General features: G+C 42.5%; 3 protein-coding genes across 3 annotated transcripts in view; 1 reads left to right on the plus strand and 2 right to left on the minus strand.

The window, feature by feature from the left end:
• LOC311133962 (transcription initiation factor TFIID subunit 4-like) overlaps positions 1 to 16,866 on the minus strand; it is a gene marked incomplete at its 5' end in the record, with an annotated part of 34,112 nt that extends 17,246 nt beyond the window's left edge. The window contains 7 exon segments of the mRNA XM_084167591.1: positions 1,122 to 1,262; positions 1,486 to 1,596; positions 1,598 to 1,600; positions 1,989 to 2,145; positions 2,147 to 2,228; positions 15,625 to 16,039; positions 16,693 to 16,866. Of these exon segments, the coding sequence (XP_084023717.1) occupies positions 1,122 to 1,262; positions 1,486 to 1,596; positions 1,598 to 1,600; positions 1,989 to 2,145; positions 2,147 to 2,228; positions 15,625 to 16,039; positions 16,693 to 16,866 (1,083 nt within the window).
• On the minus strand, positions 15,961 to 16,777 carry LOC311133747 (uncharacterized protein). The gene has a single exon (XM_084167299.1). It carries the CDS (start codon positions 16,688 to 16,690, stop codon positions 16,055 to 16,057), a length of 636 nt encoding a protein of 211 aa, XP_084023425.1. The 5' UTR covers positions 16,691 to 16,777; the 3' UTR covers positions 15,961 to 16,054.
• A 1,245-nt stretch (positions 16,867 to 18,111) lies between the features above and the next one.
• Positions 18,112 to 20,806, plus strand: lsm14b (LSM family member 14B; the record flags this gene model as incomplete). Its single annotated transcript, XM_084167295.1, has 8 exons — positions 18,112 to 18,232; positions 18,373 to 18,536; positions 18,828 to 18,963; positions 19,191 to 19,376; positions 19,845 to 19,925; positions 20,008 to 20,169; positions 20,409 to 20,547; positions 20,647 to 20,806. 8 exons carry the CDS (start codon positions 18,112 to 18,114, stop codon positions 20,804 to 20,806), a joined length of 1,149 nt encoding a protein of 382 aa, XP_084023421.1.
• Between the last annotated feature and the right edge of the window lie 4,853 nt (positions 20,807 to 25,659).

The following is a 25,659-nucleotide window of genomic DNA, read 5'->3' on the forward strand; positions in this document are numbered from 1 at the left end:
ACGCAGTATCCTCTGAACAGTTGATGTTGAGATGTGCCTGTTACTTGAACACTGCGAAGCATTTATTTGGGCTGCAATCTGAGGTGCAGTTAACTCTAATGAACTTAACCTCTGCAGCAGAGGTAACTCTGGGTCTTCCATTCCTGTGGCAGTCCTCATGAGAGACAGTTTCATCATAGCGCTTGATGGTTTTTGCGACTGCACTTGAAGAAACTTTCTTCAAATTTTCCGGATTGACTGACCATCATGTCTTAAAGTAATGATGGACTGTCGTTTCTCTTTGCTTATTTGAGAAATTATAAGGACTTGGTCTTTTACCAAATAGAGCTATCTTCTGTATATCACCCCTACCTTGTCACGACACAACTGATTGGCTCAAACACATTAAGGAAAGAAATTCCACAAATTAACTTTTAAGAAGGCACACCTGTTAATTGAAATGCATTCCAGGTGACTACCTCATGAAGCTGGTTGAGAGAATGCCAAGAGTGTGCAAACATGTCATCAAGGCAAAGGGTGGCTACTTTGAAGAATCTCAAATATAACATACAGTGAGGGAAAAAAGTATTTGATCCCCTGCTGATTTTGTACGTTTTCCCACTGACAAAGAAATGATAAGTCTATAATTTTAATGGTAGGTTTATTTGAACAGTGAGAGACAGAATAACAACAACTGATTGGCTCAAACACATTAAGAAGGAAAGAAATTCCACCAATTAACTTTTAACAAGGCACACCTGTTCATTGAAATGCATTCCAGGTGACTACCTCATGAAGCTGGTTGAGAGAATGCCAAGAGTGTGCAAAGCTGTCATCAAAGGGTGGCTACTTTGAAGAATCTCAAATATCAAATATATTTTGATTTGTTTAACACTTTTTTGGTTACTACATGATTCCATATGTGTTACGTCATAGTTTTCATGTCTTCACTATTATTCTGCAATGTAGAAAATAGTAAAAATAAAGAAAAACCCTGGAATGAGTAGGTGTGTCCAAACGTTTGACGGGTACTTCCAATGTCCCTTTCTATTGTGATACTATCAGCAGCTGACATCAACAGTTGGATCAAATATCTCCTGATATCTAGCTTCATCTCATCAGTGGTGTGTGTGGTCACTCACCAGGAGATCTTTGACTAGGTCTTTAACGTTGGCTGCAGTCTCGGAGGACTGCTTCCCGCTGGATACCAGCTTGATTAACGTAGACAGGAAGTTCTTGCATTTCTTCACATTCTCCAATTTCTTCACATTCTCCAAAGTCTCCTACAACAACACAAACAAAGGGCAGCCTTAGAAACAAAGTCAAGCTTGTCATTTAAACAACCATCATGGGCTCTTGCTTCATTCACACATCAAAAGCCAATATATCCTTCTATCATATCTGCTGTATTTGTATTGTATTTATCAGAGACCATCAGAGCACTAGAAATACAGTTATGGTCTAGAAGCCCTGACCCATGAGGATGGGTAGACCCTAGTTCCGCACTGTTGCCAAGGTGACAGTGGTCATGGGTGACGCGGTGACGGTCCTCTGGGTGGCCCCTGGTAGCGCTGTCCCAATGGAAGTGACTACAACAGTCCCTCCCACAACCATGGGGACTCTGGGGAGAAACACACACAACATCCAGGTTGTCACATTCAATGTACCATAAGCCAGTCAATTCTGGGAGATTTCAGCATAGATCATACTTATGAGCAAAAAGAGAGCTTTGAGGAAACACCTCATTAAAGGGGGGAAGAGCAATAGCATGGGGCTCCCGGGATAAATAAGCCATCTCACACACAAAGGGGATTCAAGCTCAAAGGAGCTGCCTAGGTTACAGAAACGCCCCTCGAGTGAATTTAAAAAAAGTTCTACATGACTGACTGGTGCTGTTTCTGCCCTCTGCTATGGCTTTACTGTGTAATATACCCTACTGTGTGTATCTTCCCACCTAATACACCTCTCCTGCTCTGCTGTAGCCCCCCACATCGTGTCCCCAACTGTACCTGTAGGACAGGTGGCCTCTGGAGTGTGGTGGTGACAGGGGCAGAAGTTGGCACAGGCGAGCCCTGCTTGATGATGGTGGTGAGGATAGGTGTCCCAGGAGCCTGGGGGAAGGAGGTTGATTTAAGACAAGCTGATCTGGACCAGGCACAACACTGGTCTAACCTGGACTGACATCTGAGCCAGGGTCTGCTGGTGGATCATCAACTGCTGGCCACTCTCATTGCGCACCAGGACCATACCTGTGAGAGAGACAAGGGGTCATTACACTTCCCCTAACCCTTCCATCACCATGTTAGATTCCCTTTACAACACTTTGTAACACATTTGTAACAACTCTCGTCAACAGGAGAGGGAATCTATAGACCAGGTTGTAGAGAGCAGCAGTTTAGCTCCGATCCTCCCACATCTGCTAACATTTAGCTGAGAGATAAGCATATGTTTTTGTTTCAGTCGCCTCCATCTCCTCTAACTGAAGCTAATTGTAGAGATTTTTTTTCTATTGATAATGTAAAATTAACAGCCAAATATAAAGACTCATGTGAAGGTGAAATGACAGAGGAGGAACTTCTGGATGCAATTAAAGTCTGGGAAAACTCCAGGGTTGGATGGCATACCAGTCGAAGTATACCAAACCTTTTTTGATATACTAAGAGGACCGCTATTAGCATGTTTTAACCACTCCTATGTAAATGGTAGATTATCTGACACTCAAGAAGAAGGTCTGATCTCATTATTACTGAAACAGGATACAAGTGGAAAATATAAAGATCCAGTCCATTAAAAAAAATTGGAGGCCCCTTACACTTCAGTGTTGTGATGCAAAAATTCTAGCAAAATGTATAGCGCATAGAATTAAAAAGGTATTGTCGGATATTATTCATTCTAATCAGACAGGTTTTTTACATGGAAGATACATTGGAGATAATATAAGGCAAGTATTGGAAACAATAGAACATTATGGAAAATCTGAGAAACCAGGCCTGCTATTCATAGCAGACTTCGAAAAGGCATTTGATAAAGTACGACTGGGGTTTATATATAAATGCCTGGAGCATTTCATTTTTGGTGAATCTCTTATAAAAGGGGTCAAAATCATGTATAGTAACCCTAGGTGTAAAATAGTAAATAATGGCTATTTCTCAGAAAGTTTTAAACTGTCAAGGGGAGTGAAACAAGGTTGCCCACTATCGGCATATCTATTTATTATTGCCATCGAGATGTTAGCTATTAAAATCAGATCCAACAATAATATCAGGGGATTAGAAATCCAGGGATTAAAAACAAAAGGTGTCATTGTACGCTGATGATTCATGTTTTCTTTTAAATCCACAACTAGAATCACTCCACAGCCTCAGAGGATCTAGATACATTTTCTAACCGCTCTGGATTACAACCGAATTATGACAAATGTACTATATTACGTATAGGATCAATAAAAAATACAATTTTTACATTGCCATGTAGTTTACCAATAAAATGGTCTGATGGTGATGTGGATATACTCAGAATACATATCCCAAAGGAAATAAATGATCTCACTTCAATAAATTATAATAGAAAGTTAGCAAAAATAGATAAGATTTGCTACCATGGAAAGGTGGGTGTCTGTCAATTTGTGGAAAAAATCACCCTGATTAACTCTTTAGTATTATCCCAGTTTACCTATTTGCTTATGGTCTTGCCTACGCCTAGCGAACAGTTTTTTAAAATATTTGAGAAAAAAATATTCCATTTAATTTGGAACGGCAAGCCAGACAAAATTAAAACGGGCCTATTTATATAATGAATATGAATTTGGAGGACAGAAATGATTAAATATTAAAGCATTAGACCCATCATTAAAGCTTCAGTCATACAAAAGTTATACTTAAATCCGAACTGGTTCTCTAGCAAATTAGTAATATTGTCTCACCCAATGTTCAAGAATGGCCTTTTTCCCTTTATTCATGGTGCGGTGCACAATTGGCCCAGCGTCGTCCAGGGTAGGGGAGGGAATGGCCAGCAGGGATGTAGCTCAGTTGGTAGAGAATGGCGTTTGCAACGCCAGGGTTCTGGGTTCGATTCCCACGGGGGGCCAGTATGAAAAAATAAAATAATGTATGCACTCACTAACTGTAAGTCGCTCTGGATAAGAGCGTCTGCTAAATGACTAAAATGTAAAATTCAGATTACAACCTCTCACTTTCAGTTATTTGAAAAGGAAATCATCTCCCAGATTTCACTATTTCTAAAACAAGCCATAGAAAGTTGGTTGCAATTTCAATTTAATCCTCCAGAAACGACAGAACAAATAATGCAACAAATATTGTGGTTAAACTCAAATATGCTAATTGAAAACAAAAAATGTTTTAAAAAGGTATAATCTTTGTAAATGATATCATCGGTAGGACTGGTGGAGTTATGTCACACATGCAGCTAACAAAAACATATGGAAATGTCTGCTCTACCCAAAATTACAACCAAATAATTGCAGCCTTACCGCAAAAATGGAAGAGGAATGTGGAAGGAGGAGAAAGTAAGGAACTTGTATGTTGGCCTTGCATTAAAGAACATCATTGGTTAAGGAAAACTGTGATAAATAAAAAGGTATATCAGTTTCATTTAAGGACCAAAGGATAGTGTCCCGAGTGGCGCAGTGGTCTAGCTGTGCCACTAGAGATCCTGGTTCGAATCCAGGCTCTGTCGTAGCTGGCCGCGACCAGCAGACCCATGGGGCGGCGCACAATTGGCCCAGGGTAGGGGAGGGAATGGCCGGCAGGGATGTAGCTCAGTTGGTAGAGCATGGCGGTTGCAACGCCAGGGTTGTGGGTTCGATTCCCACAGGGGGCCAGTATAAACTAAACTGTATATAACTGTAAGTCGCTCTGGATAAGAGAGTCTGCTAAATGACTAAAATGTAAATGCAAATGTGATTGACAGCCGTCCCATATAGATTGCAAAATAGTTGGGAAGAGATTTTTGACGTACCGTGTTGTGGAAAATAACCACCATACTTTATTACAAATACGGTCTTACAGAGTTTTTGTTGCATCAAGAAATTACTTGATTAAAGTTTTCAACAAAGCCGATACCCGTCTGCAGAGGGGCATCCATTCTTACGGTCTCCCTCCATCTTATATAGTCCTCTTCAGTTTTCCCGCTCTTTTATTGCTCCGCCCACTTCCTTTTGTCTCTGAGAGCGGCTAAACTCAACTTTTCTTAAGTTCAGAGTACTACAATCAATCAATCCTTATCTTGCAAAAACACTCATGTTTACTTTAAACTCTGTTCAACCCAAGCTCTTTTCACTGTGTTTGAAGACAAAAACAAACGGCCCAATTCAGTTAGCCACAAAGAATGTTAACTATATGTTCATGATTAACTCAATTTGATCTGATAATCCATTAAAAATACACATCAACCGATCCCATGGCACAGTGTTTATGAACTGGGGCGGCAGGTAGCTTAGTGGGTAAGAGCGTTGTGCCAGTAACCGAAAGGTCACTGGTTCTAATCCCCGAGCCGACTAGGTGAAAAATCTGTCGATGTGCCCTTAAGCAAGGCACTTAACCCTAATTGCTCCTGTAAGTCGCTCTGGATAAGAGCGTCTGCTAAATGACTAAAATGTAAATGTAAATACGCAAAACGACACCGGATTCAAAACTTAGAATCTTTCAATTTAAATTATTATATAAAATTCTTGCTACCAATAGAAATTTTATTTATATGGGGGATACAATCTTCCCAGCTCTGCAGATTTTGCTGCAAAGAGACAGAATCATTAGATCATTTGTTTTGGTACTGTCCATTTGTAGCTTGTTTTTGGACACAGGTAAAGGAATGGCTAAAGGATTGCAATATTTACCTGGAGCTAACCCTGCAGATAGCACTACTGGGTGATTTGAAAAGTCATAGTCAATCGATCAATAACATAATAATACTATTAGCAAAAATGTTTATTTTCAATTCACAATCTGTAGAAACAATGAGAATAGAAAGGTTCAGAACTTTTGTAAGACATCACAGTACAGTTGAAATATATATGGCAAATAGAAATCCTATATGAATGGTGTTAAAAGATAGATGGGAAGTGTTGAATGGAATTGAAGGATGGGACTAATAACAACTAACAACAACTAATAACAAGACAACTAATAATGTAGGCACGCTTTGTCCATAATAAGTGTATGGGTTGTAGGTTGGGAGCTTTTGTGAAGGAGCACAGTTAGAAAGATATGGCATATAGAAGCAAACTGAATGGACATCATGAAAATTATCGCAGAGGTTGAGAGTAGAAGAAATTCAGGAGAAAGAACAAACAAAATGTAATTACTGTAAAATTGACTGTGTCCATAAAATGTAGATAGTAAGTATGGGCTGGAAGTAGAGGCCTAGGCGTTGTTGTTCACCAGATTACTCCAAGTGGGGAAAGGGTGGCGGGGTTGGAAGGTAATAAAGGGGAATATATCTATTTTTTAAAAGGATATGTATGTGTATGTAAAGTGGGGAGAACAAGTATTTGATACACTGCCGATTTTGCAGGTTTTCCTACATACAAAGCACGTAGAGGTCTATAATTTTTATCATAGGTACACATCAACTGTGAGAAACGGAATCAAAAATCCAGAAAATCACATTGTATGATTTTTAAGTAATTACTTTGCATTTTATTGCATGAAACCAACCAGTAAGAATTCCGGCTCTCACAGACCTGTTAGTTTTTCTTTAAGAAGCCCTCCTGTTCTCCACTCATTACATGTATTAACTGCACCTGTTTGAACTCGTTACCTGTATAAAAGACACCTGTCCACACACTCAATCAAACAGACTCCAACCTCTCCACAATGGCCAAGACCAGAGAGCTGTGTAAGGACATCAGGGATAAAATTATAGACCTGCACAAGGCTGGGATGGGCTACATGACAATAGGCAAGCAGCTTGGTGAGAAGGCAACAACTGTTGGCGCAATTATTAGAAAATGGAAGAAGTTCAAGATGACGGTCAATCACCCTCGGTCTGGGGCTCCATGCAAGATCTCACCTCGTGGGGCATCAATGATCATGAGGAAGGTGAGGGATCAGCCCAGAACTACACGGCAGCACCTGGTCAATGACCTGAAGAGAGCTGGGACCACAGTCTCAAAGAAAACCATTAGTAACACACTACGCCGTCATGGATTAAAATCCTGCAGCGCACGCAAGGTCCCCCTGCTCAAGCCAGCGCATGTCCAGGACCGTCTGAAGTTTGCCAATGACCATCTGGATGATCCAGAGGAGGAATGGAAGAAAATCATGTGGTCTGATGAGACAAAAATATAGCTTTTTGGTCTAAACTCCACTCGCTGTGTTTGGAGGAAGAAGAAGGATGAGTACAACCCCAAGAACACCATCCCAACCGTGAAGCATGGAGGTGGAAACCTCAATCTTTGGGGATGCTTTTCTGCAAAGGGAACAGGACGACTGCACCGTATTGAGGGGAGGATGGGTGGGGCCATGTATCGCGAGATCTTGGCCAACAACGTCCTTCCCTCAGTAAGAGCATTGAAGATGGGTCGTGGCTGGGTCTTCCAGCATGACAACGAACCGAAACACACAGCCAGGGTAACTAAGGAGTCGCTCCGTAAGAAGCAGCTCAAGGTCCTGGAGTGGCCTAGCCAGTCTCCAGACCTGAACCCAATAGAAAATCTTTGGAGGGAGCTGAAAGTCCGTATTGCCCAGCGACAGCCCCAAAACCTGAAGGATCTGGAGAAGGTATGTATGGAGGAGTGGGCCAAAATCCCTGCTGCAGTGTGTGCAAACCTGGTCAAGACCTACAGGAAATGTATGATCTCTGTAATTGCAAACAAAGGTTTCTGTACCAAATATTAAGTTCTGCTTTTCTGATGTATCAAATACTTATGTCATGCAATAAAATGCAAATTAATTACTTAAAAATCATACAATGTGATTTTCTGGATTCCGTCTCTCACAGTTGATGTGTACCTATGATACAAATTACAAACCTCTACATGCTTTGTAAGTAGGAAAATCTGCAAAATCGGCAGTGTATCAAATACTTGTTCTCCCCACTGTATGTACAGTGAGGGAAAAAAGTATTTGATCCCCTGCTGATTTTGTACGTTTTCCCACTGACAAAGAAATTATAAGTCTAAAATTTTAATGGTAGGTTTATTTGAACAGTGAGAGACAGAATAACAACAACAAAATCCAGAAAAACGCATGTCAAAAATGTTATACATTGATTTGCATTTTAATGAGGGAAATAAGTATTTGACCCCTCTGCAAAACATGACTTAGTACTTGGTGGCAAAACCCTTGTTGGCAATCACAGACGTCAGACGTTTCTTGTAGTTGGCCACCAGGTTTGCACACATCTCAGGAGGGATTTTGTCCCACTCCTCTTTGCAGATCTTCTCCAAGTCATTAAGGTTGAGGCTGATGTTTGGCAACTCGAATGTTCAGCTCCCTCCACAGATTTTCTATGGGATTAAGGTCTGGAGACTGGCTAGGCCACTCCAGGACCTTAATGTGCTTCTTCTTGAGCCACTCCTTTGTTGCCTTGGCCGTGTGTTTTGGGTCATTGTCATGCTGGAATACCCATCCACGACCCATTTTCAATGCCCTAGCTAAGGGAAAGAGGTTCTCACCCGAGATTTGACGGTACATGGCCCCGTCCATCATCCATTTGATGCGGTGAAGTTGTCCTGTCCCCTTAGCAGAAAAACACCCCCAAAGCATAATGTTTCCACCTCCATGTTTGACGGTGGGGATGGTGTTCTTGGTGTCATAGGCAGCATTCCTCCTCCTCCAAACACAGCGAGTTGAGTTGATGCCAAAGAGCTCGATTTTGGTCTCATCTGACCACAACACTTTCACCCATTTCTCCTCTGAATCATTCAGATGTTCAATGGCAAACTTCAGACGGGCCTGTATATGTGCTTTCTTGAGCAGGGGGACCTTGCGGGCGCTGCAGGATTTGAGTCCTTCACGGCGTAGTGTGTTACCAATTGTTTTCTTGGTGACTATGGTCCCAGCTGCCTTGAGATCATTGACAAGATCCTCCCGTGTAGTTCTGGGCTGATTCCTCACCGTTCTCATGATCATTGCAACTCCACGAGGTGAGATCTTGCATGGAGCCCCAGGCCGAGGGAGATTGACAGTTCTTTTGTGTTTCTTCCATTTGCGAATAATCGCACCAACTGTTGTCACCTTCTCACCAAGCTGCTTGGCGATGGTCTTGTAGCCCATTCCAGCCTTGTGTAGGTCTACAATCTTGTCCCTGACATCCTTGGAGAGCTCTTTGGTCTTGGCCATGGTGGAGAGTTTGGAATCGGATTGATTGATTGCTTCTGTGGACAGGTGTCTCTTATACAGGTAACAAACTGAGATTAGGAGCACTCCCTTTAAGAGTGTGCTCCTAATCTCAGCTCGTTACCTGTATAAAAGACACCTGGGAGCCAGAAATCTTTCTGATTGAGAGGGGGTCAAATACATATTTCCCTCATTAAAATGCAATTTATAACATTTTTGACATGCGTTTTTCTAGATTTTATTTTTGTTATTCTGTCTCTCACTGTTCAAATAAACCTACCATTAAAATTATAGACAGATTATTTCTTTGTCAGTGGGCAAACGTACAAAATCAGCAGGGGATCAAATACTTTTTTCCCCTCACTGTGTATATATATATATATATATAAAACATGGGGGATTGGAAGTGATGCAGACAATTACATTGATGGAAGTTACAATCTATCTGCAATATTAAGCTGATCTACCCACCCCCCCCCCCCCCCCCCCCCCCCCCCCCCCCAAAAAAAAAAACATGTAGCTGAGAGACAGAGAGCACTGGATAAGTGCAATAATTACTGTGCCATTTCATGCTAATCAATCACTCTTCCTAAAGGAGCGAGGAAAGACGAGGCAAGGCAGCAGAGTTCCATACAGACAGTGGCGGCAGTGTAAACGAGTCAAGTTGTAATTTTGGTAATCCACCTGGACAACATGCCATGCTACAGGGAGATCTCAACACTGACTGCACTACAAGAAGGGTCTCAAGAAAAGACTGGCTGCATTACAGGCACGGCTCGTCCTGGATTCATACAGTGCCTTCAGAAAATATTCAGACCCCTTGACTTTTTCCACATTTTGTTAGGTTACAGCCTTATTCTAAAATTGATTAAATTGTTTTTTCCCCCTCAATCTGCACACATTACCCCATAATGACAAAGCAAAAACAGGTTTTTAGAACTGTTTGCTAATATAATAAAAATAAACAACTCGTGTTTTCTTGGGTATGATGCTACAAGCTTGGCACACCTGTATTTGGGGAGTTTCTCTCATTCTTCTCTACAGATCCTCTCAAGCTCTGTCAGGTTGAATGGGGAGCGTTGCTGCACAGCTATTTTCAGTTCTCTCCAGAGATGTTCGATCAGGTTCAAGTCCGGGCTCTGGCTGGGCCACTCAAGGACATTCAGAGACTTGTCTCGAAGCCATTCCTGCGTTGTCTTGGTTGTGTGCTTAGGGTCGTTGTCCTGTTGGAAGGTGAACCTTCGCCCCAGTCTGAGGTCCTGAGCCATCTGGAGCAGGTTTTCATCAAGGATCTCTCTGTACTTTGCTCCGTTCATCTTTCCCTCGATCCTGACTAGTCTCCCAGTCCCTGACGCTGAAACACATCCCCACAGCATGATGCTGCCACCACCATTCATCACCGTAGGGATGGTGCCAGGTTTCCTCCAGACGTGACGCTTGGCATTCAGGCCGAAGAGTTCAATCTTGGTTTCATCAGACCAGAGAATCTTGTTTCTCATGGTCTGAGAGTCTTTAGGTGCCTTTTGGCAAACTCCAAGTGGGCTGTCATGTGCCTTTTACTGAGGAGTGGCTTCTGCCTGGCCACTCTACCATAAAGGCCTGATTGCTGGAGTGCTGCAGAGATGGTTGAGCTTCTGGAAGGTTCTGCCATCTCCGCAGAGGAACTCTAAAGCTCCGTCAGAGTGACCATCGGGTTCTTTGTCACCTCCCTGACCAAGGCCCTTCTACCGATTGCTCAGTTTGGCCGGACGACCAGCTCTAGGAAGAGTCTTGGTGGTTCCAAACTTCTTCCGTTTAAGAATGATGGAGGCCATTGTGTTCTTGGGGACCTTCAATGCTGCAGACATTTTTTGGTACCCTTCCCCTGATCTGTGCCTTGACACAATCCTGTCTCTGAGACAATTCCTTTGACCTAATGGCTTGGTTTTTGCTCTGACATGCACTGTCAATTGTGGGACCTTACATAGAGGGGTGTGTGCCTTTTTTAAATCATGTCCAATCAAGTTGTAAAAACATCTCAAGGATGATCAATGGAAACAGGATGCACTTGAGCTCAATTTCGAGTCTCATAGCAAAGGGTCTGAATACTTATGTAAATTAAAAACCTGTTTATGCTTTGTCATTATGGGGTATTGTGTGTAGATTGCTGAGGATTTTTATTTATTTAATCCATTGTAGAATAAGGCTGTAACGTAACAAAATGTGGAAAAAGTCAAGGGGTCTGAATACCTTCTGAAGGTACTGTAGAGGGCTCACAGAGGACAGGACATTATATTATACACACACACACTTCTCAGACAGGCTGGGACATTGGGCAGCAACAGCCTCCACTTCTGATGGTGTTCATGATCATCACACAACATACAGTGAATACAGTCAGTGGTTAGCTGAGTTATGCTATGCTTGCATGTGGCGTGGCATGGCATATCACTGTCTGCCATTCTATCCGTTGGTGTTTATTAAGTGTATTTTTTTTAACTTTTTCCTGTGTAGGCTAAATGTTACGTGACAGAAGAAATCGAGCATAGGAGATAATTGAAAAGGTATTGAAAAGCTCTGAGTATTTCATTATCTGCATGCCATACAGCAATTTCCAGTGACAGTTGACAGGAGGGTGTTATATGTAAAGTCTCCTGTTTAGGGGACGTGCGTGGTTCTGGTACCGGTTCCGACCGACATTTTCGCTTATAAATCAATCTGTGGACACCGCAGATCGAAATGGCTTGAGCGATAGCTCTGTTCCCCACGGGCACATTAGTATATGTTTTGCACCTGTGCGACGTAGTATGTGAAACCTGAAATAACTGGAAGCTGGGATGTCCCTCCTACCATTTAATTCACTCTTCCGACCATCAACTCCTGGTTGAACCCTATGTCACAGCCACTGACAAAGCACAAGCATGCAATCCTTATATCGTAGAGCAGCAGGAGAGAGTGGTTTCATCACTATAACACATTCAGAGCTTGACTTATAGCAATTCATCTAAAATAATTCATAGATTTTAAACAAAAACACTTTCTGTTTGTCATAGATGGACAAGATTAATACGAGATGAAATACGAGTTCAGGAAGCCAAGCTAGAGATCTGTGTGACATTCACAGCAGTGGAGGGCAGATGTTTTGATAAAGAGAGACCTTTAGAAAATATGCACATTTGCTCTAACACTAAACATACAAATATGTATTTTACAGTTATAAGGAAGGTGAAATCTTATAGTTAATGGTTTTATCATTTGTTTATACTATATTTAGGAAGCATATAAGTCATTTTAAGCCTTATTCATGCAGTTTTGTTGAATAGGAAATTCAAATATGATGAAAATATGAAATATTTTATGATGTACTGTTTCCTTGAGCACGCCCCCATTCTCATCGACGGGGCTGTAGTGGAACAGGTTGAGAGCTTCAAGTTCCTTGGTGTCCACATCACCAACGAACTATCATGGTCCAAACACACCAAGACAGTCGTGAAGGGGGCACGACAAAGCCTATTCCCCCTCAGGAGACTGAAAAGATTTGGCATGGGTCCTCAGATCCTCAAAAAATTCTACAGCTGCACCATCGAGAGCATCCTGACTGGTTGCATCACCGCCTGGTATGGCAACTGCTTGGCCTCCGACCGCAAGGCACTACAGAGGGTAGTGCGTACGGCCCAGTACATCACTGAGGCCAAGCTTCCTGCCATCCAGGACCTCTATACCAGGCGGTGTCAGAGGAAGGCCCTCAAAATTGTCAAAGACTCCAGCCATCCTAGTCATAGACTGTTGTCTCTGCTACCGCACGGCAAGCGGTACCGGAGTGCCAAGTCTAGGTCCAAAAGACTTCTCAACAGCTTCTACCCCCAAGCCATAAGACTCCTGAACAGCTAATCATGGCTACCCAGACTATTTGCACTGCCCCCCCACCCCATCCTTTTACGCTGCTGCTACTCTGTTAATTATTTATGCATAGTCACTTTAACTCTACCCACATGTACATATTACTTCAACTAGCCGGTGCCCCCGCACATTGACTCTGCACCGGTACCCCCCTGTATATATAGCCTCCCTACTGTTATTTTATTTTACTTCTGCTCTTTTTTTCTCAACACTTTTTTTGTAGTTTTATTTTTACTTTTTTTGTTAAAAAGAAATGCACTGTTGGTTAAGGGCTGTAAGTAAGCATTTCACTGTAATGTCTGCACCTGTTGTATTTGGCGCATGTGGCCAATAAAATTTGATTTGATTTTGTCCTCAAAAGTGACTACACCTCAACAATTTATAACTATTTTTTACCAGAAATGTGAGACTTTAACCTTTCTTGGAGTATGCAGCATTTCTAGCTATTGTTTATGGTCCGCTAATGATAAATAATTAATTTCGGGGATTATGTAGATTATATATTGTTACATTTAAGAGGTTTTTAAAAGTGTGCAGGCACAGAACAGCGCAGCACAATAGGATAGCGCGCGGGAAGTACTGCATCCATTCAATGAACAAACAAGACAGATCGGCAGGGAAAGTTCGGGATTTTCTGTGCAAATTATGATGCAATGAATAAGCAGTGAATAATCAATGAAGTAGCAAGTATCATTTTCCAACATTAAGTCAGCAATATACCACTCGATTTTACTGTTTTTAAACATCTGTTGTAAGCAACAACAATATATATATATATATATATATATATATATATATATATACACTGCTCAAAAAAATTAAGGGAACACTTAAACAATACAATGTAACTCCAAGTCAATCACACTTCTGTGAAATCAAACTGTCCACTTAGGAAGCAACACTGATTGACAATACATTTCACATGCTGTTGTGCAAATGGAATAGACAACAGGTGGAAATTATAGGCAATTAGCAAGACACCCCCAATAAAGGACAGGTTTTGCAGGTGGTGACCACAGACCACTTCTCAGTTCCTATGCTTCCTGGCTGATGTTTTGGTCACTTTTGAATGCTGGCGGTGCTTTCACTTTAGTGGTAGCATGAGACGGAGTCTACAACCCACACAAGTGGCTCAGGTAGTGCAGCTCATCCAGGATGGCACATCAATGCGAGCTGTGGCAAGAAGGTTTACTGTGTCTGTCAGCGTAGTGTCCAGAGCATGGAGGCGCTACCAGGAGACAGGCCAGTACATCAGGAGACGTGGAGGAGGCCGTAGGAGGGCAACAACCCAGCAGCAGGACTGCTACCTCCGCCTTTGTGCAAGGAGGAGCAGGAGGAGCACTGCCAGAGCCCTGCAAAATGACCTCCAGCAGGCCACAAATGTGCATGTGTCTGCTCAAACGGTCAGAAACAGACTCCATGAGGGTGGTATGAGGGCCCGACGTCCACAGGTGGGGGTTGTGCTTATAGCCCAACACCGTGCAGGACGTTTGGCATTTGCCAGAGAACACCAAGTGGCAAATTCACCACTGGTGCCCTGTGCTCTTCACAGATGAAAGCAGGTTCACACTGAGCACGTGACAGACGTGACAGAGTCTGGAGACGCCGTGGAGAACGTTCTGCTGCCTGCAACATCCTCCAGCATGACCGGTTTGGCGGTGGGTCAGTCATGGTGTGGGGTGGCATTTCTTTGGGGGGCCGCACAGCCCTCCATGTGCTCGCCAGAGGTAGCCTGACTGCCATTAGGTACCGAGATGAGATCCTCAGACCCCTTGTGAGACCATATGCTGGTGCGGTTGGCCCTGGGTTCCTCCTAATGCAAGACAATGCTAGACCTCATGTGGCTGGAGTGTGTCAGCAGTTCCTGCAAGAGGAAGGCATTGATGCTATGGACTGGCCCGCCCGTTCCCCAGACCTGAATCCAATTGAGCACATCTGGGACATCATGTCTCGCTCCATCCACCAACGCCACATTGCACCACAGACTGTCCAGGAGTTGGCGGATGCTGTAGTCCAGGTCTGGGAGGAGATCCCTCAGGAGACCATCCGCCACCTCATCAGGAGCATGCCCAGGCGTTGTAGGGAGGTCATACAGGCACATGGAGGCCACACACACTACTGAGCCTCATTTTGACTTGTTTTAAGGACATTACATCAAAGTTGGATCAGCCTGTAGTGTGGTTTTCCACTTTAATTTTGAGGGTGACTCCAAATCCAGACCTCCATGGGTTGATAAATTTAATTTCCATTGATACTTTTTGTGTGATTTTGTTGTCAGCACATTCAACTATGTAAAGAAAAAAGTATTTAATAAGATTATTTCATTCATTCAGATCTAGGATGTGTTATTTTAGTGTTCACTTTATTTTTTTGAGCAGTGTGTATATATATATATATATATATTATATTTGAACAATATTACGTTTTTGTAAACTATTTAATATCAAAGACAGACAATTTAATGTACCTGGGGAGAGCTGGATGTTCTGAACTTTAGGCTGATTCGGGGATGGCGGGGATGGCTGGGGGGCCAACACCTGTGGCGCGATGGCTCGGATCCCTCCCGGGCTATTGTTCAATAGCGGAGTTTGTATGTCCATGCCCGGTGCACTTGTGGTGGGCTGACCCGCTACATTGACAGCCAAAGGTAATCCCGTATTAGTGCGCCCATTCAACGCTGTACCCGATCCCGCAGTTTGCATTGATGGCCTCAAAAGTGTTGCAGTATGCCATGGGCGGCGCACAATTGGTCCAGCGTCGTCCAAGGTAGGGGCGGGTTTGGCCGGCAGGGATGTGGGTTCGTTTCCCACGGGGGGCCAGTATAAAAAAAACAAAAAAAAAACATGTATGCTTTCACTAACTGTAAGTCGCTCTGGATAAGAGCGTCTGCTAAATGACTAAAATGTAAAAGTAATATGTCCAGTGCCCAGACTCGCAGCCTGAGACGAGGTGACAACATTCCGAGAGTACATGAAAGATGTATGGATGACAGTGTTCGATGAGGGTGGCATTACTGCGCTCGCATATCCTTTTGACAACCCCGGCCCGTTGTCAACTGTGACAGCAACTTTGGCATTACCGCTACTCGTACTTGGCAGTGTCCCCGTGAGCGAGACAGCGCTTCCTGAATTGTGAACGTTCGTTATATTGCCTCCATTTAAAGTTTGAGCTGTGGGAGAGACTACTTTTCCCCCGTGGTTTGGGAGAGAAGTTATTTTACTGGCACTGACAGCAACTGTATTGCATTGACCGTACTCTGCCGATGAGTCCGACTCAGCGGATGACGCATCCATAGCTGAACTCTGAGACATTGTATTACTAACAACACCCCCTTGCACTTCAGCCCGTTGTAGAGCGGAAACAAGCGTGAGAGAATAGGGTGACACAATGAATGCTAAGTAGGTTCTCCCAAGATAAACTACTGTTTGCTTTCGTTTACACTTAGAAACAACAAGCAAAACTACGTTAACACAGCATACCTGCTTTTGCAACCTCTTGCGCAAGTCCCCGTTTGCTCTGCTGGACATTAGCATTAGCTGCCCCCTGTCCCGGAACTGTGTTTAGCATCTGTCTGGCTCCTTACCCAAGGGTTCCAGTGACCTGAGCCCGAAAGCTCGGACTCAAAAGACCCCACAAGATCACTAACTACTTTCTCGTCCACCTCAGTGTTAAAGAAAACCTCGTCCAGCAGATCGGTGCCTGCTGCCATGTTCACACTGCTGTGGAGCGCGGAAAGTGATGCGCGCATGCGCAAAATACATGGCAAGTCACCCAACAGGTATTCCGGAATGCAGTGATTGGTCGTTTCCCGATAATAAAGGGCGGGACAAATGGCTCCCACTGTCATTACAAGGATGTACGTCGAGTTGGCCAAATGGTGGAATGAACTCGATAGTACACATTGTATTTAGCGTATTTCCATTCATATTCTAGACAAGCGATTTTTGAATCCTGGTCTCGAGGTTCAAGATGGCTCCGCGGTTTTTGTTCAGCAAGTTTGGAGAGCCACTTTAGAAATGCGTTTGAGGGCGCCGTGGCCAAAACTTCTCTGCCAACAACATTTTAGAATGCTGTCAAAACCACATGGGGACTGTCAACACATAGGAGAAGTTGTGTTCGGTGTGAAATAAATGTATGGAATTGATCAAATGAGAAAGTGTTTACAGAATGTTCTGTTTTTGATGGCATCGGCTTAAAGCCTATTCTTTTCCCCCCCCAGATTGGTCTACGTCCGAACAAAACGGTTTAGGGTTAGGGTTAAAATGTGCTAAACGTATGCCTAAAATAAAAAGCTGTTAATACAATTGAAACAAATAAAGACTATGACAATAGGGCTGGTTTCCCATACATAGATTAAGATGAGTCACATTTTAAAAACCACACTCAACGGAGAATCTAGATTTTTTATTTTTATTATTTCAGCTCACTAATAGGCTATTTAGTATGTCTCCCTTCTGCGATAGAGGGGAGAAAATAGCACACAAAACATTTAACAGATTGGGTTGGTCTTTGCATGAAAGACTGAAAAAAATCTGACATTCCATAGTGCCCTGGACACTTGATGCCCCATCAATAATAGGCCTATGCAATATGGGTAGCCTAAATGGGTAGGTCAATCTAGAAATCAGTTTCGAGTTCTCAAAAAAAAAAAAAAAGTTCTCAGAAAACGTTTAGGCTATTCCGTAAATCCAACTAAAACATCGTTCTATTAAAGGGACTTGTTGCAGTGATACGATAATAATTTCCTTCCACTCAAACCGCAGGCTTGGCTAGGTTCTAATTTTAATGGATGCGTGACGGCAATTGGTTTTGTAATATAAAGCACCTGTTTTCACAAATTGTGCACCTGCTGATAAATGATAAATTCGAGTTTGGTGTCGGCCTTCGGGAAATGCGGAAACAAAACGATGGCTTGTGTTGAGAAGTAGAAATAAAGACTACTGTAACAGCAACAATGAGCACCGGAACACCTTATATTGGAAGTAAAATAAGTCTAATATCCAAGGCCGGGATTCGTTATGAGGGCATTTTGTATACAATCGACACTGCTAACGCGACGGTGGCTTTGGCAAAGGGTGAGCTTTCCCATCAATTGAAGAGTTTGTTTGGCAAACGCTCCACGTTTGGAATGAACTCTGGCACACTGCGTTTGGGCCGACATGCCTTGGGTAACAATCTACTTCCAAAGGTACAATCTTGTCATCTTTTTTCACAGTTAAATCATTCGGGACAGAAGGCCGTCCTACAGACAGACCAGTGCCACCCAAAGAGGACATTTATGAATACATAATTTTCAGAGGGAGTGACATCAAGGACATAACGGTGTGTGAGCCGCCTAAACCACACCATGGTTTACCTCAGGACCCTGCCATTGTACAGGTAGGAGACATGGGCCAATACATCAACTCTGCTAAGAATAAATATCACATTGATGTCCATGCATATGATAAAGCACACATAGCCATAATAATACAGTCCCGTGTAGCTCAGTTGGTAGAGCATGGCGCTTGCAACGCCAGGGTTGTGGGTTCGTTTCCCACGGGGGGCCAGTATGAAAATGTATGTACTCAGTAACTGTAAGTCGCTCTGGATAAGAGCGTCTGCTAAATGACTAAATTGTAATTGTAAATTGATAAGACATAAGCATTTGTTTGCGTTTCCTTTTTGTAGTCGTCGATTGGGAGCTCCTTAACCACATACCCGTCCCAGGCCCCATACAGTCCCTACAGGAGTATGGTACCTTCCTATAACCAACTGGCTGCCAACTCTCTACTCAACCAGCAGTATGCTGCTTCCCTGGGTCTGGGTGAGTGAAACTGTGTTGGAGACCCTAATAAACACACAGCCACCTTCATGATGTACTGTTTTTCAAGATTTCATCATAATAGCCCCTGAACTGCTGAGGCCCTTATACTTAACTGCTATTTAACACATTTTAACTTTGTCTCCATGTAGTGTCTAATCTTAAGAATTCTGGAAAACTGTACCAGATCTCTTAACCTCTTTCCCCATGTATTGCTTGGCCTGCCTTAGGAACAGGACTTCACTGCCTTCCAGCAAGAAGAGGCCCGATGGTAGAGCAGGCTGTCCAGACTGTACCAGCTGAGAATGCTGCCGAAAAAAGGGGCCAGTCTGCCTCCCAGCAGCAAGGCAGAGAGTCTGGTTGGCCTTCCCAGCACTCTGGCAGAGATGGCCCTCCGTCTCAGAGGACCGCTTCCAGTGGTAAGCTCAGACAACCGGATTGAGGGCTTCTGGTAATGCGTGGTACATAGTTGGAGTACTCTCAACAGGAACACCTGGGTTGTGTTCATTAGTTGGATTCATTGCAAAACTTTTCATATTTTGCAAACATCTTTGCAACGGAAACCGTTTACTCTATGAACCAAACGGAAGCAAACAGCAAATAACCAGCGGGACCTACCTGAATTTGTCCAACAAACACTTGTTTTCAGAGTAAATGGTTTCCATTGCCAAATGTTTTGCAACAGAATCCAACTAATGAATACAACCCTGTTCTGGAGTGTTTTTACTCCTGCTTTATGAATTCCAATCAATTGAGGGAGCAAGAACTTTAAATTGCACTTGTTTTATGAGTAATGTGATGGCATGAAACTATAGTTGGTGACGCTGTCATGATTTTAAAATGTAGATGTTGTGGTGCCCCTCTCATCCCTTGTCAATGTTTAGGTCAAACAACACTGCGTGGCACAGCCCAGGAACAAAGGCAAGGCAATGACGAGAACCGCAGACCACCGAGACGAAGACAGGGTAACTAGCAATGTCATGGTCTGTTGTAGAGGTTTGCTTTCATATTTGTTGTTAATGTCTAAATGTATCAATATGCTCACAGGCAATCGTAGGTCAAGGAACCGTGGGAGAGGTCAGCTTCTTGTAGGAAACTCAAAAGCCAGAACCTTACAATTTGAGTCTGACTTTGATTTTGAAACCGCCAATGCTCAGTTCAACAAAGATGAACTCGAGAAGGAGCTTCAGGAAAAGTTGACCATCAAAGGTACCTGCATGCAAAGTGATTACCCAAGTATTCCAAATTTGAGAAACAAATGTTGCTCAGTGAAATACTGTATGTGTAACTATGATTGTCAATCTAGGCACTAAGTTGCTTAACTGCAGAGATAAAAATGAAACATGTCAATCTTTAACCACACCTAAAATAATTATAGAATTTGGAGTTGGTAGCCTTTCTCTTTTAATCCCTATATAAGAATGTGACCCTCTGTTGTTCTCGTTCAGACCCAGAGGAGAAGGTAGAGTCTGAGGTTAGTGAGGGCCAGGACACTGAGGGCACAGTGGAGGATCCTCCTGGGGAGAAGTTCTACTATGACAAAACAAAGTGCTTCTTTGACAATGTCTCATCTGAGATGAAGTCTAGGTAAAAAATATGTACTTAAAAAAAAAAAAAAAAAAAAATCTATTTTCTGAAAGGTTAGTGAATTAACAGGCTGTCAATCTGTCCCACCCTGTCTCTCAGGAGGACCACCTGGGCAGAGGAGAGGAAGCTGAATGTGGAGACGTTTGGTGTTCCGGGCCGATTCCTGAGGGGCAGAGGATTCCGAGGGGTCTATCGTGGGAGGAGAGCTGGGAGGGCCAACCAGCGTCCCATGCCTAAAGTAGACAGTGCAAGGGTGTGAACAGGTGGGCAGTTACCTACCTCTTACTTACTGTCCATAATGTTAGCTTTTTATTTGCTTTTTAGTTTCCTAGATGCTTTCCTACTACCATCACTTGGCATCAGTCTCTTTTTGTTAGTTTTATCTTTTACTGGTATTTATGTAAGAGTTGATACTGAAGTGGCCTATGATTCCTTCCCTTCCTCTTGAAACACTTGTTCTTGGCCCTGGAGCACTTAAATCCAAATGACGGATAAGATTTTAAGTTGAGTTTTCTTTTCATTTCTCCTTTGTGCCTTGTCAAAGTTGTGAATGGCACATCACTATTTGAACAGGAATTGCAATTGTGTACATAGTTTCTGTGTTCAGAATCTATTTTCATTCATGGTACTGTAGTGCAATTTCTCTACGTATTAGAAAACATCAAATTCTTGCGTTTGCCTTGTAAAAAAAAAAACTGCAGGCATAATTATTTAGCAAATATTTTCTTAGAACCAAAGCGATGTACATAACTTATTATTTATCTTCAATTATTTCTTGTAAATAAAACTGGGTTGGCATGTCTATTGACTGGCCAAATATGTACACATGGCCCTTAAAGGGTGATTTTCCCACATGTTAAATTTATGGAAATTGGTTATAGTTGTACAAAAGCATATTTTTTTTTTTAGATACTGAAAATGTTATTGAAACTGTGGGAAACTTGTATTGTTACTAATCCATTAATAAACATGAGAAATTACTTGATTGTGTACTGATTTAGCATAATCTGCCAACAGTGAACACAACATTGAGTTTGATCTCAACATTGAAATTAATATTTAATGACCTGCTGCTGCTCCAACTGCTGTAGTGTATAATTCATCCTTAGCATAGGTTTGTGTGCAGATACAAGCCAGCTGGTTGAACCTGGGGCCCATGTTGTCCAACTCTCTCGGTCAAGGGTCTTGTCAGGGATGGAGATGGACTCCAGGTCTGGTTCTGGGGCAGAATGAGTCCCTTTCATCGTGAGGGTCATAATCACCCAGCTCCTGGCCTGGGGCTTGTATGGTGACTAACCTCTGCTGTGGAGAGCGGAGCAGACGAGTTGGCAGTCTGGAGCAGTAGTTGCAAACTAGATTACATTTCACTAGGTCGCCAAAAACAGTCTGCCACACCTGCTGAAAAACCAACCTGATGGAGCATGTTGATAAGGGCAGCCTCTGTCACAACTGCAGTCCCGTCTAGTCTCTTTCACAGTCCCTTCTAGTCATGGACTATTTCATGCGTAAAACTGGTCCCTGTAGAACAGTACTTCTAAACAGGTAGGCTTGTATCAAAAGATTACAAGAGAAATGTGATCAAAACCATTTGATATGCCAGTTACTGTACCTGGTAATGGCAGCAATTGTTTGTAATTGTTGTGTACTCGTCCTTTACGATTCATAAAGTTAAGAGTGGAAAACGCAGCATATGGGTATGAAATCAAGACAAAACTGAAACGAGGCCTGCCGACTCTGTATAATTGTAACGGATCATTTTAAATGACCAGAGATGAATGCATACTGTGTACATTGAGCTGCCGTTGAACAGATGGTGAAAATGCTGTTCCCCTTGATCCACAACACTTACAATTTATGAAGCGTTGGTCTGAAACCTGTACAATTAAGGTAAGGGATAGTGATATTCATCCCAGAAAGTTCCTTAAACATTTTCTTGTATTGCCCAATCATAACTGTAGCCTCACCCACCTGAGTCCAATGTGATACCAACTCACCAGTGACGTTCGCTGACGATTTCCACTAGGCAGCACTGGTAGCATATTGCGTACCTTGGCATTAAATTACATTGTCAACAAATACTTAACGATAGTTGCACCTTATGAAATTGTCAAGCCATACTGAACATAACTGTTGTACATTCATAGGCCAGCAGTTTAAGTATTCCAATACCTCAGTATTTGTCAATGTTTGAGTGAAGCAAGACATGTCCAGAGTTGTGGTCAACATGGATGGTGGACATCTCCGCATCACGAGAGTCAGAAATCACCAGCAGCAGGAAGATGACAGTCCGATACAAATGTTAATTGTAGTCTTTTCTAGTAAATAAAAGCAGTAGCACACATGGAGGCGAATATGATGCAGATGGTCCCATTGGGTGACTGTTGCTCTTCCCTTCTCTGGTGGTAGTTGGGCATGACGGAACAGTAACAGAGGTTGTACAAGGAGAATGTCAGAGATCCTCCGCTGGAGAGTGTATTGGCTTGCATACACTGCAAGCTCCTTCACCAGGTTCACAGTGAAACCTTATGTAAGACAGACCTCAACACAGATTGATAAGGGACACTTCACAGATGACATTGAGTTGAACTTTTGTCAGATGAGTGATTTATTTTTTACATTGTCACCAAAACCTAAGGGACATTTTAAATGGCAGAATCATCTACCATATTAAGGGTCCATTCCCCACTTTCCAAGCAGCTCCAATTGGAAGGGTCTTCCATAGGGCTCTTGGTCCAGGTTAAAGGCTGTGATGTGGGCCCTTCAGACACACATGTCCAGTCTGCTCTCAGACAGCTGTGGGATGTTGTCATTCTGGTCCTTCTCGTGGATGCTCAGGGTCCATTAGCCTGTCATCAGTGGCTCACATGCCTTCGGAAAGTATTCAGACCCCTTGACTTTTTCCACAATTTGTTGCCTTACACTAAAATTGATTAAATAAATACAATTCCTCATCAGTCCAAACACTATATCCCATAATGACAAAGCGTAAACAGGTTTTAAGAAATAAAAAATAGGAATACATTATTTACATAAGTATTCATACCATTTGCTATGAGACTCGGAATTTAGTTCAGGTGCATCCTGTTTTCATTGATCATCCTTGATGTTTCTAGAACTTGATTGGAGTCCACCTGTGGTAAATCCAATTGATTGGACATGATTTGGAAAGGCACACAATTTCTTGCAAAAATGTATTTAAACCTGTTTTTGCTTTGTCATTATGGGGTATAGTATGTAGATTGAGGGGGGGAAATAAAATTTTTAATCCATTTTAGAACAAGGCTGTAACCTAACAAAATGTGGAATAAGTCAAAGGGTCTGAATACTTTCCGAAAACACTGTGTGTGTGTGTGTGTGTGTGTGTGTGTGTGTGTGTGTGTGTGTGTGTGTGTGTACCAGTCAAAAGTTTGGACAACTACTCATTCAAGGGTTTTTCTTGATTTATTTTTACTATTTTCTACATTGTAGAATAATAGTGAAGATATCAACACTATGAAATAACACATATGGAATCATGTAGTAACCAAAAAAGTGTTAAACAAATCAAAATATATTTGAGATTCTTCAAATAGCCACCCTTTGCATGATTACAGCTTTGAACACTCTTGGCATTCTCTCAACCAGCTTCACTTGGAATGCTTTTCCAACAGTCTTGAAGGAGTTCCCACATATGCTTAGCACTTGTTGGCTGCTTTTCCTTCACTCTGCGGTCCAACTCATCCCAAACCATCTCAATTGAGTTGAGGTCAGGGGATTGTGGAGGCCAGGTCATCTGATGCAGCACTCCATCACTCTCCTTCTTGGTAAAATATCCCTTACACAGGCTGGAGGTGTGTTCATTGTCATGCTGGAATACCCATCCACGACCCATTTTCAATGCCCTGGCTGAGGGAAGGAGGTTCTCACCCAAGATTTGACGGTACATGGCCCCGTCCATCGTCCCTTTGATGCGGTGAAGTTGTCCTGTCCCCTTAGCAGAAAAACACCCCCAAAGCATAATGTTTCCACCTCTGTGTTTGACGGTGGGGATGGTGTTCTTGGGGTCATAGGCAGCATTCCTCCTCCTCCAAACACTGTGAGTTGAGTTGATCTCATCTGACCACAACACTTTCACCCAGTTTTCCACTGAATCATTCAGATGTCCATTGGCAGACTTCAGACGGGCATGAGCAGGGGGACCTTGCGGGCGCTGCAGGATTTCAGTCCTTCACAGCGTAGTGTGTTACCAATTGTTTTCTTGGTGACAAGATCCTCCCGTGTAGTTCTGGGCTGATTCCTCACCGTTCTCATGATCATTGCAACTCCACAAGGTGAGATCTTGCATGGAGCCCCAGGCCGAGGGAGATTGACAGTTATTTTGTGTTTCTTCCATTTGCTAATAATCACACCAACTGTTGTCACTTTCTCACCAAGCTGCTTGGCGATGGTCTTGTAGCCCATTCCAGCCTTGTGTAGGTCTACAATCTTGTCCCTGACGTCCTTGGAGAGCTCTTTGGTCTTGGCCATGATGATTGATTGATTGATTGCTTCTGTGGACAGGTGTCTTTTATACAGGTAACAAACTGAGATTAGGAGCACTCCCTTTAAGAGTTTACTCCTAATCTTAGCTCTTTACCTGTATAAAAGACACCTGGGAGCCAGAAATCTTTCTGATTGAGAGGGGGTCAAATACGTATTTCCCTCATTAAAATGCAAATCAATTTATAACATTTTTGACATGCGTTTTTCTGGATTTTTTTGTTGTTATTCTGTCTCATGTTCAAATAAACATACCATTACAACTATAGACTGATCATTTATTTGTCAGTGGACAAACGTACAAAACCAGCAGGGGATCAAATACTTTTTTCCCTCACTGTATATATATATATATATATATATATATATATATTTTTTTTTAAATATTAATTGAAAGCAGTAAATTAACTCCACTCAATATACTCTGAGCATTTCATGACTCATGGACCAATAACATGTATTAAAAATATATTCTAAAGTTTCATAATTATATAAATATTAGTTAATGGGAAAATATGGGATTTGTTTCAATTTCTTGATAAGTTTCTGTTTTGGAGATAATACATTTTCATCCAGGATTAATGTGTTTGGGGA

The sequence above is a fragment of the Coregonus lavaretus genome (genome assembly GCF_964263955.1).
Source record: "Coregonus lavaretus genome assembly, chromosome: 8".
NCBI lineage: Eukaryota > Metazoa > Chordata > Actinopteri > Salmoniformes > Salmonidae > Coregonus > Coregonus lavaretus.